This window comes from Cottoperca gobio, chromosome 6 (assembly GCF_900634415.1).
Source record: "Cottoperca gobio chromosome 6, fCotGob3.1, whole genome shotgun sequence".
Lineage (NCBI taxonomy): Eukaryota > Metazoa > Chordata > Actinopteri > Perciformes > Bovichtidae > Cottoperca > Cottoperca gobio.
In genome coordinates this window covers 27,422,037-27,442,809 of record NC_041360.1, presented here as the reverse complement: position 1 = coordinate 27,442,809, position 20,773 = coordinate 27,422,037, and the positions used below count along the sequence as shown (strand labels likewise).

The window sequence follows — 20,773 nt, the reverse complement described above, 5'->3', positions numbered from 1 at the left end:
GACAGTGAACTCCCTACAGGGACAGACAGTGAACCAACTACAGGGACAGACAGTGAACTAACTACAGGGACAGACAGTGAACTAACTACAGGGACAGACAGTGAACTCGCTACAGAGACAGACAGTGAACTAACTACAGGGACAGACAGTGAACTAACTACAGGGACAGACAGTGAACTCGCTACAGGGACAGACAGTGAACTCGCTACAGGGACAGACAGTGAACTAACTACAGGGACAGACAGTGAACTAACTACAGGGACAGACAGTGAACTCGCTACAGGGACAGACAGTGAAGTACTTTTTTAAAAAGTGCTGTAGTTGAGCATTTCCATTTCCTGCTACTTAATATTTCCACTTTACTTTTCGTGCACTACATTTATCTGACAGCTTTAGTTTCTTAACAGATTCAGATTAACAATACTCAATATAATAAAGTAATAAAAGATGTATCATTATATATAAAGTCTTTAAAATGAGATCCAGCTTTACCTACTAAAGTGATGAACACATTAACACATCAATAAATACAATAATATATTATTCTTTTACTTTCGGTACTTTAAAACATTCTGTGCTGTAATAATTATTTCTACAGTAGTGTTAATGTTTACTGCAGTTTATATTATGGTGACATCATAATCTCATATGAGCTGTAATTAAATCAGTGTTTATATTAAATTAATTACAGGCTTAATGAAAGGATACGTTTTCTCGAGGGAGAGTCCTTCTTGTTACCGTGGCTCTCTAAGGGCCCGAACCGGCCGACGGGACCTTCTCCCGGTCCGAACCGGTTGACGGGACCTTCTCCCGGGCCAAACCGACCGCGGGGACCTCTGCTGTTACAGCCGCCACGGCTCCCTCGGTTCCAGCCCCCGCGTCCACCGTTCGGCATGGCCCGGTGCCTGAGCCGGCCCAGGGCACCGTGGCTCCGCTCCCAGAAGCTGGTTATCGGCCCCGGCGGCAGCAGCAGCGGTGGCGGCGGACTCGTGGAGGGAGCGGGAGGCCGGTCGGGCCCGCTCGGCTCGCACTGCTGTCGGTGGTTCGGGGGGAACGGGCCGTGTCCGCGAGGTCCGCGGTTGTATGGCATCAGAAGGCGGAAGTCTGGCGGCGGGTGGCACGAGTGCTGCAGCATGTTGTGCGGGTGTTGGTGGGGTTTTCGTGACCGCGGAGGAGCGCCGCGGCCGGGCCTGCTACCATCCCCCCGCCGCGGCGGCACACTCTCCTCGGTTTCATCATCGCAGATCTCTCCGTCCTCCAACTCGCCCTCCTCTCTGGGAGAACCACTCTCGGTGTTCAAATCCATCTTGTACTTCACTCTAAACTAACCCGCTGCCTACCGGTGGTGAAGTCAGCGGACTGAAACCGGTAAATAATTCATGTTTCACCGGTTCAGTCGGTAAATCGGTCCTCTCGGACGGTTAGCTCTGTTAGCTCATACAGCTAGGTTCTTCTCATCCAACTCTCACGATACAGAACGAGACCCACGAAACAGGAAGCTGCCCATATAGGGACAAGTGACTTATTTTTTATCCTTTCTTAAATATAATTACATTTTGGTACAATTAGAAACTTACATTATTTTTAAATAATATACTATAAAATTAAATAATATAAAAAAATAAAATATAATATAATATGATATGATATAAAAGTACATGTTATAACATGACAACACAATATAATATATCATACAATAAAATGAAATAATATAATATAATATGTAATATAATGTAATATAACTTATGGTAATATACAATAACACAATAATATAAATATATTACAATATAATTAAAATATAATATTACATAATATATAACTGAAAATACTGAAATACATATATTATATAATTAATGTATCAATATTTTTTTTAAAGAGACAACATAGCAAATAAATATAACTGAAAATGTGAAGACGCTGTGCGCATGCGTACGACGCTCTCCACCGGAAGCTGAGTTGTCAGTTTTGTTTTGGAAGTTGACAGGCACGTGAGCTGTTGACGTCATCAGGAGAAGGGGAAGAAGACATGGCGGCGGACTCTGTACTGAAGGTAAAAACAGAGTTTTATCAGGATTAAATACCTATACATTAGTTATGTTTTGTAAAGTTATATAACTGCTTCAACAACCAGCCAAGCAGCTAGCTGCGGGAAGCTGCGTTAGCCGCTGTGCAAGTTGTGTAGTACACTCATGATGCCACGAGAGCATAGCTTTGAACTAACGTACACTTTGAAGACACTACTACCCGTCTGTGAACTACACCCGTATCCGTCTGTGAACTACACCCGCACCAGTCTGTGTAACACCACTGCTTCTACGCGACACCATGTTAACACTAACATGTTGCTAACGGAGCTAACTAGCTGTCGGTTGTTTACAGACTGGGCCCTGAGAAGTACCAGAACTGTTAGCTTGTACACTACAGACAGAGTTTTACATTACTGACAGACTGACACAAACAGCTGTATTTCATGTCAGTGTAAACATAAACAACAAATCACCTGATAATACTGTGAAGTTCAGCTAGCCAACGTTAGTTTACTCCGAAAACAACACTGATATACAGTGTTACTGTTCATGATGATGAAACTGTTTGTTTATGATGTTATTGTAATGTAAGTTTAGCACGAAATAATGTGCTCATACTTTTCTTGTGCTTTACAAAAGGAGCAAATAAATAATGTAATTTCCAGCTACGTGGATATGAAACGTTAACCTTAACATAAGGTCTGTCACACAGGTTATTTTAATAAAGTTAACTTTATTATAACATCTGTCACGCAGGTTATTTTAATAAAGTTAACTTAAATTATATTAATAAAGTTAACTTTATTATAACGTTTGTCACACAGGTTTTATTTGAACATGAAGGAGTCTTCATCCATCCCAGCAGCGATGAAGACGGCACAGAGCAGGATTTACTGATCTCAGGCTCACTGCGGATCGTTGACAAGGTAAAACCGTTAACAGGTCGGTGCTCCGTCTCCCTCTGGTATTCACAGGTATCACACATCGGCTGCAACTAAAGACTATTATCCTTATCAGTTCAGTTACACTTGATTTTTGCAGTCTACTAATTCAGAAAGTGATTTTGTAATTTCTTAAATAAAGCAAATTCAGGGATGCAAAGAACTTGCTATTCACCTTTTTCTGTCAGCTGAATATTGAACTCAGAGTAGTTATTACTCCACAACACTGCAGTTACTTTTTAATTCTGAAAATAACAAATTTAACTGACTACCTGAATATAAATCTGTTTTATGTAATCATGCTAAATGTAAAATGTCTTTGAGTATTATGAGCAGTGCTCGATACATAAAATGTATGATTATTAATATATTGTATAGAATTTAGTATTTAATGACGCATATAGCACATGTTATGATATTACGCTGCCGCATTTATTTTGACTTTGTTATTCATGTCATGACACGTCTTCAAATATCTCGTTTTATCTGACCAACAGTCAGAATCTGTTTACTGAAGACCAGGAAAATTAAAAAATATTCACATTTGAGAAGCTGAAAGCTGTAACTTGTTAATAACGCAGTAACAGTTAGTTACTAATGTGTGTCCCATGTCAGGATGCAGAAGTGCTGGTGGAGTACAGACCGCTGGAGGACACAGTCGACCCCTCCAACATGCTGTGTGCTGGAAAGGTTTGTCACTTTATATAACTGCAGATACTTGATAAAATATACGTATGACAGCACGTGGTCAGCGCTCGTGCTGGACCTTCACTCGGGCTGCACCCCACGAGGGAAATCTAAAATTTAAAAGTGTTCTTCTGAATCAGAATCCGGTTTATTGGCAGGTAGATTTTCACACAAAAGGAATTTACTTTGGTGTATAATGTTGCAACATAAACACAGTAAGAGAAATTAAAGTGGAAATAAAAAAAGATGTGTACAAGAAACAGACAGGACTGTCCTGGATGGGGCTGCGCACCTCACACGTTACTGTAAGTCTGTGGCTTTCTGATTTCACAGCCACGTACACACTTTTACCAGCCAGACAGACTTAATGTGATGAAATGTAGATGCTGGTGACTTTCAGAGCTAGTCCAGCCTTCAGCTGTTGTTTTAAAGTATATTTGGGTCCTTTATTGACAGCCAACAGTGGAAACAATAATAGCAAACAGCTGACAGACTGGGAACACGGACTCTGTTTACCTGCTCACTAATGCTCCTCTGCTGTAAACAGCATATTCACTATTAGTCCCTATTCTGAATATATTTCCTGATGGAGACATGTGTGATGGGCTGATATTATTCAGGAGCGTTCTGTGGACATGTAAACTCACATCAGCTCTCTATGTTTACAGCTCTGTGTGTCTGCACGGCTGCATAATACATTTCATTAACCACGTACAGTAAACAGCTTAGTAGGAATATTGGCTTTTTGGTTCCTGACTGTCCTCCCAGTGTAACAGCAGTGTTAAATGTCTGGAGCACATGTGAGCTGAAATGTTTCCCCAGGACTCGAGCTCAGTGATGGAGTGGGACCAGTGTTCACGGGAGAAGTCCCAGCAGCTGTTAGAGACCCAGCAGAGCTACGAGACCGAGTGGGACATGATCAACGCCGTGTCCTTCAAGAAGAAGAGCTGCACAAACGGCGAGGGTGAGTTCTCTCTAACCTCCACTGAGCTAACGTTAGCATCTGCTGCTAACATCCTGAGACCTGCACCACTGTCCTTTATTACCTTTTGTCTACATGAACTATAGTCACTGCATCATCGCCTGTACTTTCTTCATCACTTTGACTACTTGACAGTTCAAGCTGAAACCTGTTTTGGCTGTTTGAGGAAATGAAAGTGTTGCTGTCACCTGACGGACTCGTGTCACTGCATTCCACAAAACAAGAACAAAAACAGCTGTTCACTCTTACATTGCCACGCTGTTAATACTGATTACATTATTTTAAATATAATATGTGTATGTGATATATATTTAAATATACTTAATTTATGATATTTACAGATTTTATATATGATATATTTCATATATATATTTCATATATATTTATATAAAATATATAATTTATAAATGATGTCCCTTGTCTCTCAGGCCCCGCATGTACTCTTATCCCTGTCCCTTGTCTCTCAGGCTCTATGGATGTTCTCTGATCCTTGTCTCTCAGGCTCTATAAATGTTCCCTCATCCCTGTCCCTTGTCTCTCAGGCTCTATGGATGTTCTCTGATCCTTGTCTCTCAGGCTCTATAAATGTTCCCTCATCCCTGTCCCTTGTCTCTCAGCCCTATGAATTTTCTCTGATCCCTGGCCCTTGTCTCTCAGGCTCTATGAATGTTCTCTGATCTTTGTCTCTCAGGCTCTATGAATTTTCTCTGATCCCTGTCCCTTGTCTCTCAGGCTCTATGGATGTTCTCTGATCCCTGTCCCTTGTCTCTCAGGCTCTATAGTTGTTCTAAGATCCCTGTTCCTTGTCTCTCAGGCTCTATGAATGTTCTCTGATCCTTGTCTCTCAGGCTCTATAAATGTTCCCTCATCCCTGTCCCTTGTCTCTCAGCCCTATGAATTTTCTCTGATCCCTGGCCCTTGTCTCTCAGGCTCAAGGAATGTTCTCTGATCCCTGCTCCTTGTCTCTCAGGCTCTCTGAATCACAGCCATGAGAGGAGCAGGTGGGCGTTTAGCTTCAGTGTCAGTGAGCTCAGGTCCGTCACAGTGAAGGAGGAAGGTTGGACCTTCCTGCTGCTCAAACTGAAGGAGTCCTGCAGCTCTCTGCCTGCGCTGCACTTTCACCAGGGCGGCAGCACAGAGTTCCTGGACAGCTTGAGGAGGTTCGCTCTGCTCAGCGAGTGAGTACACAACTCCACCAACATATGAATGAATGTTCATATGAAAGTGTGACAAACCTCCGGCAGCAGTCAGCACCACATGCAGCAGCACATTTGAATCCGCTCCAAAATGTGCTCTTCCTCGGGCCGTGCTCAATCCTCCCACCAAGTTATAGAAACATAAATAGACTTATATATCATAATTGTATTCATAATCTTAAGTATAAATATGAAATAGTATGATATTGTTAATAAGTGGATGTTACGCAGAGCCATGACATCATATTTTGGGATAATGTCAGTAACTTTGAGTAAAATACAGACGTGGGGTCATTTCTAATATGAGGTCCTCTGGTAATACTTTAGAAGCAATTAAGATATAATATACATTGAATTTGTAAAAATGTGCTTAATTTATAGCTATGAGACTAATTATTATTATCAACTGAAACATGTATTTTATTTCTTTATTAATGGAGAAAAATCTCTGTAGATTATTAAAAGTGAACTTGACTTTGAATCAAAAATAAAATACAAGATGTTATTTGTTATTGTCCAAAGTAACACCGACAATAATAAACAATAATTGTTCCACATTTATCCTCTGGGAGCGACGATGATATTGTTTCTGTGTGACTCTGATGTTGCGTCACACAGTCAGGACACGTCTCATGCTGCATTATTCTCCCTGCACATCAGATAGCTGTTATTAAAGTTCTTATCGAAGCCTTTCATAATGAAATGGTCCGGATTAAGTGTTGGATATTTTCAGTAACAGCAGCGTGACGTCCGGCTGCCTGGCTCCTGATTGGCTGATTGTCTCCTATGACAAGAGATCGATGGAGGCAGTGTTAGTTCACACTGTGTGTGTGTGTGTGTGTGTGTGTGTGTGTCTGTGTGTGTCTGTTTGTCTGCAGGGCTGCAGGAGATGACGCCTGTCTGCTGGTCAGCTCTCCTAACAGAGCTCTGTCTCAGTCCTTTGAGAACCTGCTGGACGACAACAACTTCGGCCTCGTTAATGTAAGAAACTCAATCAGTCAAAATACACTTTGAGCAGCATGCAGACACAAGGCAAGTCTTCGAAATATACTAAACATACTAAACATATGACGTAAAGAATACATTCAAATTGCCTTTCAAATAAATAAATAAAGCAAATCAATAGTTACAGATAAAAAATAAGTTATTGAAGTTATTGGAAAGCTGCAGTAAACAATAAAGAGTCACAAAACACTGAAGGTTTGATCTGTATAAAGAGAGACAGGAGCTGGGTGCTAACAGCAGCTGGGTGCTAACAGGAGCTGGGTGCTAACAGCAGCTGGATGCTAACAGGAGCTGGATGCTAACAGCAGCTGGTTGCTAACAGGAGCTGGATGCTAACAGGAGCTAGATGCTAACAGGAGCTAGATGCTAACAGGAGCTGGGTGCTAACAGGAGCTAGGTGCTAACAGGAGCTGGGTGCTAACAGCAGCTGGATGCTAACAGGAGCTAGATGCTAACAGGAGCTAGATGCTAACAGCACAGTGTGTTTCCAGCAGAAGTTCAGGAAGGACCCGTACATCACCACGCTGGGCGGTTTCTCCAAAGTCACAAACTACATCTTCGATGCTTTCCGGGGGACAGAGGAGCAGCACCAGCGGCCCCCGGAGGAAGTGGCCGACCTGCTGGGGGAGGTGATCCCGGGGCTGGAGATCAACCAGCAGGAGGAACCCGGCTTTGAGGTCATCACCAGGGTGAGGCTCACTATCAGCATCGGTTTAATTATTGATCATATTCGAATATATCTATAAAATACAACTGACCAGACTTTGTCTCCATCTTCGTCCCGAATGTTTCCACAGAACAACAACCTTTTATTATCAATGTCTGATATAATACCTAATTTATATAATAATATATAGAGCTGCAACTAACAAATATCTCTCTCTCTCTCTCTCTCCCTCCCTCCCTGCCTCCCTCAGATGGACCTGGGGCCCCGCCCTGAGGTGAGGAGAGGGACTGCTCTGTCAACAGAGGACTGGAGCAGACATCAGGATGCAGAGGGGAGGATGATGAACGTCGCTCTGCTCAAACAACTCATCTTCAAAGGAGTCAGTTCACTTTATTATTCACTTTCTGTCAGTCGGTGAACGGAAAATTGAAAAGTGTTTAACAACAGAAAACTGAATACATCCGTTTTCTAACTCTCACATGCAGAAGTGTTTAAATAGTTTTCAAAGTGCAGTTGCATGTTGCAAATGCATGTGCGTGTGTGTTATAGCACAATAGAAATGTAGCTGCAGGACATTTAATTTGAAATGAATGAACGCAGTAAAAATGTGATTTTGTGTGTTTCGTCAGGGACTGTGTCACGCTGTGAGAAAAGAAGCCTGGAAGTTCCTGTTGGGATATTTCCCGTGGGACAGCACGCTGGAGGAGAGGAAAGTCCTGCAGAGAGACAAAATGTACGACCTTACTTCATCATGGGGCCAGTTTATTAGGTACAGCTGCTGGTTAATGCACGTATCTCAGAGGGGCCCTCCAGCGTTACAGAGGTGTACCTAATAAAGTGACCACTGATATATCATCATACTGTTTCTCTCTAAATTCTGCCGTCATTCATTATTCATTCTAATTCTTGTAAATCATTAAGTCAAAATACCAAAACAGCTTCAAAGAATAATAATAATATATTATTATTATTTCACTTTCATTACTAAATTTTAAAGACCTAAAACTAATGTAGAGACATTTATAAAGCCCTTTTGATAATGTTAATGTCGTTACAGTTTATGGTGCTGTAGTTATTGTTGTATGGGTGGTGATGGTCTAGTGGTCTGCCTTCCAAACAGCCGGAAGGTTGTGAGTTCAATACCAGGGCTGCAACCATTGTACCCCTGAGCAAGGTGCTTAACCCCGAGTAGCTCAAGGGGGACTGTCTCTGTAAATTCTGGATGAGCGCGTCTGCTAAATGAACTGTAATGTACTGTAATTGTTGTTAACGTAGTTATGTGTCTGTTTTCTTTTTATCATTACAGGTCATTTATCAGACGCTCTTATCCAGACTTGCAGTGAACTAACTACAGACACAGACAGTGAACTCGCTACAGACACAGACAGTGAACTAACTACAGACACAGACAGTGAACTCGCTACAGGGACAGACAGTAAACTCGCTACAGACACAGACAGTGAACTAACTACAGACACAGACAGTGAACTCGCTACAGGGACAGACAGTGAACTCGCAACAGACACAGACAGTGAACTCGCTACAGACACAGACAGTGAACTCACTACAGACACAGACAGTGAACTCACTACAGACACAGACAGTGAACTCGCTACAGACAGTGAACTCACTACAGACACAGACAGTGAACTAACTACAGACACAGACTTTGAACTCACTACAGGGACAGACAGTGAACTCACTACAGACACAGCACTCACTACAGACACAGACAGTGCACTAACTACAGACACAGACAGTGAACTAACTACAGGGACAGACAGTGAACTCACTACAGACACACAGTTAGTTCACTAACTACAGAGACAGAACTCACTACAGACACAGAACTCAATACAGACACAGAACTCAATACAGACACAGAACTCAATACAGACACAGACAGTGAACTCAATACAGACACAGACAGTGAACTCAATACAGACATAGACACAGAACTCACTACAGACACAGACAGTGAGCTCACTACAGGGACAGACAGTGAACTCAATACAAACACAGAACTCACTACAGACACAGACAGTTAGCTCACTACAGAGACAGACAGTGAACTAATTACAGACACAGACAGTGAACTCACTACAGGGACAGACAGTGAACTCACTACAGGGACACAGTTCACTAACTACAGACACAGAACTCACAACAGACACAGACAGTGAGCTCACTACAGACACATAACTCACTACAGGGACAGACAGTGAACTAACCACAGGGACAGACAGTGAACTCACTACAGGGACAGACAATGAACTCACTACAGGGACAGACAATGAACTAACTACAGACACAGACTTTGAACTCACTACAGGGACAGTGAACTCACTACAGACACAGAATTCACTACAGACACAGACAGTGAACTCAATACAGACACAGACAGTGAACTAACTACAGACACAGACAGTGAATTCAATACAGACACAGACAGTGAACTCACTACAGACACAGACAGTGAACTCAATACAGACACAGACAGTGAACTAACTACAGACACAGACAGTGAATTCAATACAGACACAGACAGTGAACTCACTACAGACACAGAACTCAATACAGACACAGAGAGTGAACTCAATACAGACACAGACAGTGAACTCAATACAGACACAGTTAGTTCACTAACTACAGACACATAACTCACTACAGGGACAGACAGTGAACTCACAACAGAGACAGACAGTGAACTAACTACAGACACAGACAGTGAACTAACTACAGGGACAGACAGTGAACTCACTACAGACACAGAACTCACTACAGACACAGACAGTGAACTCAATACAGACACAGACAGTGAACTAACTACAGACACAGACAGTGAACTAACTACAGACACACAGTTAGTTCACTAACTACAGAGACAGAACTCACTACAGACACAGAACTCAATACAGACAGACAGTGAACTCAATACAGACACAGACAGTGAACTCCAATACAGACACAGACAGTGAGCTCACGACAGGGACAGACAGTGAACTCAATACAAACACAGAACTCACTACAGACACAGACAGTGAACTCAATACAGACACAGACAGTGAACTCAATACAGACACAGAACTCACTACAGACACAGACAGTGAACTAACTACAGACACAGATGGTGAGCTCACTATAGGGACAGACGGTGAACTCAATCCAAACACAGAACTCACTACAGACACAGACAGTGAACTAACTACAGACACAGACAGTGAACTCACTACAGACACACAGTTAGTTCACTAACTACAAACACAGAACTAACTACAGACAGTGAGCTCACTACAGGGACAGACAGTAAACTCAATACAGACACAGACAGTGAACTCACTACAGGGACAGACTTTGAACTCACTACAGAGACAGACTTTGAACTAAGTACAGGGACAGACAGTGAACTCACTACAGACACACAGTTAGTTCACTAACTACAGACACAGAACTCACTACAGACACAGACAGTGAGCTCACTACAGACACAGAACTCACTACAGGGACAGACAGTGAACTCACTACAGGGACAGACAGTGAACTCACTACAGAGACAGACTTTGAACTAAGTACAGGGACAGACAGTGAACTCACTACAGACAGTGAACTCACTACAGACACAGACAGTGAACTAACTACAGACACAGACAGTGAACTCACTACAGACACACAGTTAGTTCTCTAACTACAGACACAGAACTCACTACAGACACAGACAGTGAACTAAATACAGGGACAGACAGTGAAATCAATACAGACACAGACAGTGAACTCACTACAGAGCCAGACTTTGAACTAACTACAGAGACAGACAGTGAACTCACTACAGGGACAGACAATGAACTAACTACAGGGACAGACTTTGAACTAACTACAGAGACAGACAGTGAACTCAATACAGACACAGACAGTGGACTCAATACAGACACAGACAGTGAACTCAATACAGACATAGACAGTGAACTAACTACAGGGACAGACAGTGAACTAACTACAGGGACAGACAGTGAACTAACTACAGACACAGTTAGTTCACTCACTACAGACACATAACTCACTACAGACACAGACAGTGAGCTCACTACAGACACAGACAGTGAACTCAATACAAACACAGAAATCACTACAGACACAGACAGTTAGCTCACTACAGAGACAGACAGTGAACTAATTACAGACACAGACAGTGAACTCACTACAGGGACAGACAGTGAACTCACTACAGGGACACAGTTCACCCACTACAGACACAGAACTCACAACAGGGACAGACAGTGAACTAACCACAGGGACAGACAGTGAACTCACTACAGGGACAGACAATGAACTAACTACAGACACAGACTTTGAACTCACTACAGGGACAGTGAACTCACTACAGACACATAATTCACTACAGACACAGACAGTGAACTCAATACAGACACAGACAGTGAACTAACTACAGACACAGAACTCAATACAGACACAGACAGTGAACTCACTACAGACACAGACAGTGAACTCACTACAGAGACAGACAGTGAACTAACTACAGGGACAGACAGGGAACTAACTACAGGGACAGACAGTGAACTCACTACAGACACAGTTAGTTCACTAACTACAGACACATAACTCACTACAGGGACAGAGAGTGAACTCACAACAGAGACAGACAGTGAACTAATTACAGACACAGACAGTGAACTAACTACAGACACAGACAGTGAACTAACTACAGGGACAGACAGTGAACTCACTACAGACACAGAACTCACTACAGACACAGACAGTGAACTCAATACAGACACAGACAGTGAACTAACTACAGACACAGACAGTGAACTAACTACAGGGACAGACATTGAACTCACTACAGACACACAGTTAGTTCACTAACTACAGAGACAGAACTCACTACAGACACAGAACTCAATACAGACAGACAGTGAACTCAATACAGACACAGACAGTGAACTCCAATACAGACACAGACAGTGAGCTCACGACAGGGACAGACAGTGAACTCAATACAAACACAGAACTCACTACAGGGACAGACAGTGAACTCAATACAGACACAGACAGTGAACTCAATACAGACACAGACGGTGAGCTCACTATAGGGACAAACGGTGAACTCAATCCAAACACAGAACTCACTACAGACACAGACAGTGAACTAACTACAGACACAGACAGTGAACTCACTACAGACACACAGTTAGTTCACTAACTACAAACACAGAACTAACTACAGACAGTGAACTCACTACAGACACACAGTTAGTTCTCTAACTACAGACACAGAACTCACTACAGACACAGACAGTGAACTAAATACAGGGACAGACAGTGAAATCAATACAGACACAGACAGTGAAATCAATACAGACACAGACAGTGAACTAACTACAGACACAGAACTCACTACAGACACAGACAGTGAACTAAATACAGGGACAGACAGTGAAATCAATACAGACACAGACAGTGAAATCAATACAGACACAGACAGTGAACTAACTACAGACACAGTCAGTGAACTAACTACAGACACAGTCAGTGAACTAACTACAGACACAGACCGTGAACTAGCTACAGACACAGACAGTGAACTCACTATAGACACACAGTTAGTTCACTAACTACAGACACACACAGTGAACTAACTACAGACACAGACAGTGAGCTCACTACAGACACAGAACTCACTACAGGGACAGACAGTGAACTCACTACAGACACAGACAGTGAACTCACTACAGGGACAGACACAGAACTCACTACAGGGACAGACACAGAACTCACTACAGACACAGACAGTGAACTAACTACAGGGACAGACAGTGAACTCACTACAGACACAGAACTCGACACAGACAGTGAGCTCACTACAGACACAGACAGTGAACTCGCTTCAGGGACAGACAGTGAAATCAATACAGACACAGACAGTGAACTCGCTACAGGGACAGACTTTGAACTCACTACAGGGACAGACTTTGAACTCACTACAGAGACAGACTTTGAACTAAGTACAGGGACAGACAGTGAACTCACTACAGACACACAGTTAGTTCACTAACTACAGACACAGAACTCACTACAGACACAGACAGTGAGCTCACTACAGACACAGAACTCACTACAGGGACAGACAGTGAACTCAATACAGACACAGACAGTGAACTCACTACAGGGACAGACTTTGAACTCACTACAGAGACAGACTTTGAACTAAGTACACGGACAGACAGTGAACTCACTACAGACACAGACAGTGAACTCACTACAGACACAGACAGTGAACTCACTACAGACACAGACAGTGAACTAACTACAGACACAGACAGTGAACTCACTACAGACACAGACCGTGAACTCACTACAGACACAGACAGTGAACTAACTACAGACACAGACAGTGAACTCACTACAGGGACACAGTTCACTAACTACAGACACAGAACTCACAACAGACACAGACAGTGAGCTCACTACAGACACATAACTCACTACAGGGACAGACAGTGAACTAACCACAGGGACAGACAGTGAACTCACTACAGGGACAGACAATGAACTAACTACAGACACAGACAGTAAACTCAATACAGACACAGACAGTGAACTCACTACAGACACAGAACTCAATACAGACACAGACAGTGAACTCAATACAGACACAGACAGTGAACTCAATACAGACACAGACAGTGAACTAACTACAGACACAGACAGTGAACTAACTACAGACACAGTTAGTTCACTAACTACAGACACATAACTCACTACAGGGACAGACAATGAACTCACAACAGAGACAGACAGTGAACTAATTACAGACACAGACAGTGAACTAACTACAGACACAGACAGTGAACTAACTACAGGGACAGACAGTGAACTCACTACAGACACAGAACTCAATACAGACACAGACAGTGAACTCCAATACAGACACAGACAGTGAACTCCAATACAGACACAGACAGTGAGCTCACGACAGGGACAGACAGTGAACTCAATACAAACACAGAACTCAATACAGACACAGACAGTGAACTCAATACAGACACAGACAGTGAACTCACTACAGACACACAGTTAGTTCACTAACTACAAACACAGAACTAACGACAGACAGTGAGCTCACTACAGGGACAGACAGTGAACTCAATACAGACACAGAACTCAATACAGACACAGACAGTGAACTAACTACAGGGACAGACAGTGAACTCACTACAGACACACAGTTAGTTCACTAACTACAGACACACACAGTGAACTAACTACAGACACAGACAGTGAGCTCACTACAGACACAGAACTCACTACAGGGACAGACAGTGAACTCACTACAGGGACAGACAGTGAACTCACTACAGGGACAGGGACAGAACTCACTACAGACACAGACAGTGAACTAACTACAGGGACAGACAGTGAACTCACTACAGACACAGAACTCACTACAGACACAGACAGTGAGCTCACTACAGACACAGACAGTGAACTCGCTTCAGGGACAGACAGTGAACTCACTACAGGGACAGACAGTGAACTCACTACAGGGACAGACAGTGAACTCACTACAGGGACAGGGACAGAACTCACTACAGGGACAGGGACAGAACTCACTACAGGGACAGACAGTGAACTCACTACAGACACAGAACTCACTACAGACACAGACAGTGAGCTCACTACAGACACAGACAGTGAACTCGCTACAGGGACAGACAGTGAACTCACTACAGGGACAGACTTTGAACTCACTACAGAGACAGACTTTGAACTAAGTACAGGGACAGACAGTGAACTCACTACAGACACACAGTTAGTTCACTAACTACAGACACAGAACTCACTACAGACACAGACAGTGAACTCACTACAGACACAGACAGTAAACTAACTACAGACACAGACAGTGAACTAACTACAGGCACAGACAGTGAACTCACTACAGACACAGACAGTGAACTAAATACAGGGACAGACAGTGAAATCAATACAGACACAGACAGTGAAATCACTACAGAGCCAGACTTTGAACTAACTACAGGGACAGACAATGAACTAACTACAGGGACAGACTTTGAACTAACTACAGAGACAGACAGTGAACACACTACAGACACAGACAGTGAACTCAATACAGACACAGACAGTGAACTAACTACAGGGACAGACAGTGAACTAACTACAGGGACAGACAGTGAACTCACAACAGACACACAGTTAGTTCACTAACTACAGAGACAGAACTCAATACAGACACAGACAGTGAACTCACTACAGACCCACAGTTAGTTCACTAAATACAGACACAGAACTCACTACAGACACAGACAGTGAGCTCACTACAGGGACAGACAGTGAACTCACTACAGACCCACAGAACTCACTACAGGGACAGACAGTGAACTCACTACAGACACACAGTTAGCTCTCTAACTACATACACAGACAGTGAAATCAATACAGTCACAGACAGTGATCTAACTACAGGGACAGACTTTGAACTAACTACAGGGACAGATAGTGAACTCACTACAGAGCCAGACTTTGAACTAACTACAGAGACAGACAGTGATCTCACTACAGGGACAGACTTTGAACTAACTACAGGGACAATCTCCCTGGAGCAGTTCAGGGTTAAGTAGCATAATTGCACAATGGTGGCAGCCTGGTATTGAACTCCCGACCTTCTAGTGTTTTTTTTGGAAGGCGTACCACTAGACCACTAGGCCATCACCACCATGTGTCTGTTGTTAACGTTGTGTTTCTGGCTGTGCTGTGTCAGTGATGAGTACTTCAGGATGAAGCTGCAGTGGAAGTCGGTTAGTGAGCAGCAGGAGAGGAGAAACTCCAGACTGAGAGACTACAGGAGTCTGATAGGTGACGCAGCACTTTGTTTATTCATCGGGTTTAGTTGCAAACTAGTATTATGATTAATCATAATAATATTATGATGATTCATATTGAATATTATTATTATTATTATCGAAATAATGAACCTATCAGGTGATAATAAGTGAATATCTTTATACATTTAAAGACAAACCAAGGACTCTGAGGAACTGGGATTGACATGTCTCACTACTTTCTCACATTTTATACACCAAACCATGAAATGTCAACTGAGAGCAATATTGTTGAAGCACACTGGTATGTCAGGATGTCTCTCTGACTTTCACACCCTCTCCCTCTCTTCAGAGAAAGACGTGAATAGAACAGACAGAACCAACAGGTTCTACGAAGGCATCGATAACCCGGGTCTGGTCCTGCTGCACGACATCCTGATGACCTACTGCATGTACGACTTCGACCTGGGTCAGTTCATCTCCACCATGAAGGCTAAGAACATCCGTCCTCGCTGTTTGTATCAGGGCTGTCAAAGTTAACACGATAATAACACGTTAACTAAAATTATTCTTAACACCACCACTATTGTTTCCCTGATAATGCTACAATGTGAAGAACAAATCTGTGTTGAAAATTGCAAGAGAGCTAGTTAAAGTTAATTGCTAGCTGTTGGCTGTTATTTGTTGGATGTTATTTGTTGGCTGTTGGATGTTAGCCGTTAACTGTTAACTGTTATTTGTTGGCTGTTAGCTGTTAGCTGTTATTTGTTGGCTGTTAGCTGTTATTTGTTGGCTGTTGGATGTTATTTGTTGGATGTTAGCTGTTAGCTGTTATTTTTTAGCTGTTAGCTGTTAGCTGTTAGCTGTTGGATGTTGGATGTTAGCTGTTATTTGTTGGCTGTTAGCTGTTAGCTATTAGCAGCCAGTGGTGAGCACAGTCCTGCTCGGCTAAATAACAGAGCTAATGCTAACGAAGGTTTCATAGAGTTACATTATGATGCATTCAAGCTCTCTTCAGTAAAAATGAGTATTGGTTGAAGGTAAATTATAAGATTATCATGATGTGTTAAATGTAGTTTTTGTTGAAACTTGAATAAATCCAGTTGCTTGAAGGAGATGTTTTCACAGCAATATAAAATAGATATTAGAGGGATTTATGATCAAATAATAACCAATAATGACTAAATATCTGGTTTTGAATAATATTTGTGTTGTGTTGTTAATTGATTTCCAACAATAAATATACACGTGTTTCCATGGCAATAAGAGTATTAAAAATGTTAAGGTACATTTTGAACAGATTAAAAATGTGCGATTAATTTGCAATTAATAACAATCATGTGATTAATCGCAACTATTATACTAATATTCACTCAGCAGCAGTTTATGTGTTTATCGTTTATGTTTGTGTCTTCAGGTTACGTTCAGGGGATGAGCGACCTGCTGTCTCCCGTCCTCTACGTGATGGAGAACGAGGTGGACGCTTTCTGGTGTTTCGTCTCCTTCATGGACCAAATGGTGAGTTTTTCACACCTATCGTGTTTAAAGTTTGAGCGTTTCCTCTAGGGTTCAGTTTCTTTTCTCACAGAGAAAAATCTAAGCTAACAAGAATGCATCCCTACGTGAATCACTCTGCTTATTGGTCCGATGTGTTGTGCGGGAGAAAGGAAGTAAATACAGGAGGAAGGTCCTGTGTTCTGCATATTTCTGTGACAGAAAGTTTGCTATGCACTTTAACAGAGGAGCAACTTAGTTATTATTAGCTCTTAACCTTGGAAATGTACTGCGAGATACACCAACAGAAGGATCTTTAAAAGGCTTCAACAAGCCGTCCAGCTCAAAGTGAGGGAAAATGGGAATCATGGGTAGCGCTGAGGCGGCCGGGCATAGACATGCCCCCCTGTACAGTTGTCATGAAAAAGCTTTAGAGACCAAAGGTGTGTTTGTAGCTGTAAACATGTTTCTGCTGTGAAGGCATCGCTCCCTGTTGGAGCTTCAAGTGGCCGTTACAGGAACTGCAGTCGTTGGCTTCATGTCCCCGGAGGTTGTTGCTTGTTGCACATCTACCTGAACGAATCGCTCTGTGGGGGGGGGGGGGGGAAACAAACCCCCCCACGTTGTAGTTTTCATCAGAAACACATGTGTGTGTTTGTTGTTGTGTATCAGCACCAGAACTTCGAGGAGCAGATGCAGGGCATGAAGACTCAGCTGATTCAGCTCAGCACTCTGCTCAGACTGCTGGACCTCGCCTTCTGGAATTACCTCGGTAAATACAACTACTCATCTGTGTTGGTGTGAAACAGCTCCAGATATTCAGACATTGCAGATACAGTATGTTCATCCTCTCAACTCAATGTTAACATCACAACAGATATTCATATTAATGGTTTGTGACATGTGCAGGTTTGTCTTTAATAGTACATATAAAAAGTCAGATTTTTTTATGTAGTGCTTTCAAAACAAAAGTTACGGAATATTTTAAAATAAAAGCATTTACAAGAAAACAAAAATAACAAAGAAATATATACTATTGTGCTTTGAGTTTTGTAACTGGCTGCTTCACCTCTGTACCAAGTATACTGTACTCTGTACCCTGTATTCTGTACTCTGTATTCTGTATTCTGTACTCTGTACTCTGTACCCTGTATTCTGTACTCTACACACTGTACTCTGTACTCTATAACCTGTACTCTGTACCCTGTACTCTGTACCCTGTGCTCTGTACCCTGTACACTGTACACTGTGCTCTGTACACTGTGCTCTGTACACTGTGCTCTGTACACTGTGCTCTGTACACTGTGCTCTGTACTCTGTACACTGTACACTGTGCTCTGTACACTGTGCTCTGTACACTGTGCTCTGTACACTATACCCTGTACACTGTGGTCTGTACTCTGTGCTCTGTACTCTGTACCCTGTACACTGTGCTCTGTACACTGTACACTGTACACTATACCCTGTACACTGTGGTCTGTACTCTGTGCTCTGTACTCTGTACCCTGTATCCTGTACTCTGTACTCTGTACACTGTACACTGTACACTGTGCTCTGTACACTGTGCTCTGTACACTATACCCTGTACACTGTGGTCTGTACTCTGTGCTCTGTACTCTGTACCCTGTATCCTGTACTCTGTACACTGTGCTCTGTGCTCTGTACACTGTACACTATACCCTGTACTCTGTGCTCTGTACTCTGTGCTCTGTACTCTGTACCCTGTATCCTGTACTCTGTACACTGTGCTCTGTACACTGTACACTGTACTCTGTACACTGTGGTCTGTACTCTGTGCTCTGTATCCTGTACTCTGTACACTGTGCTCTGTACACTGTACACTGTACACTGTGCTCTGTACACTGTGCTCTGGGCCCTGTACTCTGTACCCTGTACTCTGTACACTGTGCTCTGTACCCTGTACTATGTACACTGTGCCCTGTAACCTGTACCCTGTACTCTATACCCTGTACCCTGTACTCTGTACACTGTACCCTGTACACTGTGCTCTGTACACTATACCCTGTGCTCTGTACTCTGTACCCTGTACCCTGTGCTCTGTACACTGTACTCTGTACATTGTGCTCTATACTCTGTACACTGTGCTCTGTACACTGTGCTCTGTACCCTGTGCTCTGTACTCTGTACCCTGTACCCTGTGCTCTGTACACTGTACTCTGTACATTGTGCTCTATACTCTGTACACTGTGCTCTGTACACCGTGCTCTGTACACTGTGCTCTGTACTTTGTATACTGTACGCTGTATGCTCTGTACCCTGTACACTGTGCTCTGGACCCTGTACACTGTAATCTGTACACTGTACACTGTACTCTGTACACTGTGCTCTGTATACTGTACCCTATACTCTGTACACTGTAGCCTGTACTCTGTACCTGTGCTCTGTACACTGTATCCTGTACTCTGTACACTGTGCTCTGTACACTGTATCCTGTACACTATACCCTGTACACTGTGGTCTGTATCCTGTCCGCTGTACACTCTGTACCCTGTACACTCTGTACCCTGTACACTGTGCTCTGTACCCTGTGCTCTGTACCCTCTACACTGTAGTCTGTACACTGTACTCTGTACACTGTGCTCTGTATACTGTACCCTGTGCTCTGTACACTGTGCTCTGTACACTGTGCCCTGTGCTCTGTACACTGTGCCCTGTACCCTGTACACTGTGCTATGTACTCTGTACACTGCTCTGTACACTGTGCTCTGTATTCTGTGCGCTGTACACTGTGCTCTGGACCCTGTACACTGTGCCCGGTACTCTGTGCTCTGTGCACTGTACTCTGTACTCTGTACCCTATGCACTGTGCTCTGTACTCTGTACACTGTGCTCTGTACACTGTGCTCTGTATTCTGTGCGCTGTACACTGTGCTCTGTACCCTGGACCCTGTACAC

At 43.0% G+C, this 20,773-nt stretch overlaps 2 protein-coding genes across 5 annotated transcripts in view; one reads left to right on the top strand and one right to left on the bottom strand.

Moving 5' to 3' along the window:
• The window catches only part of zfc3h1 (zinc finger C3H1-type containing), a 34,981-nt gene extending 33,508 nt beyond the window's left edge, over nucleotides 1–1,473 (bottom strand). Inside the window, 1 exon segment of the mRNA XM_029433174.1 lies at nucleotides 709–1,473. Within this exon segment, the coding sequence (XP_029289034.1) occupies nucleotides 709–1,306 (598 nt within the window). The 5' untranslated portion in view covers nucleotides 1,307–1,473.
• On the top strand, nucleotides 1,233–18,863 carry tbc1d15 (TBC1 domain family, member 15). 4 transcript variants are annotated; one of them, XM_029433171.1, is made up of 14 exons: nucleotides 1,233–1,368; nucleotides 1,978–2,050; nucleotides 2,852–2,953; nucleotides 3,584–3,658; nucleotides 4,478–4,619; nucleotides 5,608–5,815; nucleotides 6,712–6,814; nucleotides 7,333–7,527; nucleotides 7,756–7,884; nucleotides 8,135–8,274; nucleotides 16,303–16,397; nucleotides 16,716–16,832; nucleotides 17,781–17,881; nucleotides 18,530–18,863. In XM_029433171.1, the coding sequence occupies exons 2-14, from the start codon at nucleotides 2,027–2,029 to the stop codon at nucleotides 18,659–18,661; spliced, it is 1,563 nt and encodes a 520-aa protein (XP_029289031.1). In that variant the 5' UTR covers nucleotides 1,233–1,368; nucleotides 1,978–2,026; the 3' UTR covers nucleotides 18,662–18,863. The 4 variants fall into 4 exon arrangements, with proteins under 4 accessions (XP_029289031.1, XP_029289030.1, XP_029289033.1 ...); XM_029433170.1 differs by having other exon boundaries at nucleotides 1,234–1,368; nucleotides 7,330–7,527; nucleotides 18,530–18,862; XM_029433173.1 differs by having other exon boundaries at nucleotides 1,238–1,368; nucleotides 8,135–8,238; nucleotides 18,530–18,858.
• The last annotated feature ends 1,910 nt before the right edge of the window (nucleotides 18,864–20,773 follow it).

Bases quoted from the DNA above. Each gene is read 5' to 3' on its own strand.
- tbc1d15 (XM_029433170.1), top strand. From the start codon at position 2,027: ATGGCGGCGGACTCTGTACTGAAG. The intron at 2,051-2,851 runs GTAAAAACAGAG...TTTGTCACACAG, and splicing joins CGGCGGACTCTGTACTGAAG to GTTTTATTTGAACATGAAGG. The intron at 7,885-8,134 runs GTCAGTTCACTT...GTGTTTCGTCAG, and splicing joins AACAACTCATCTTCAAAGGA to GGACTGTGTCACGCTGTGAG.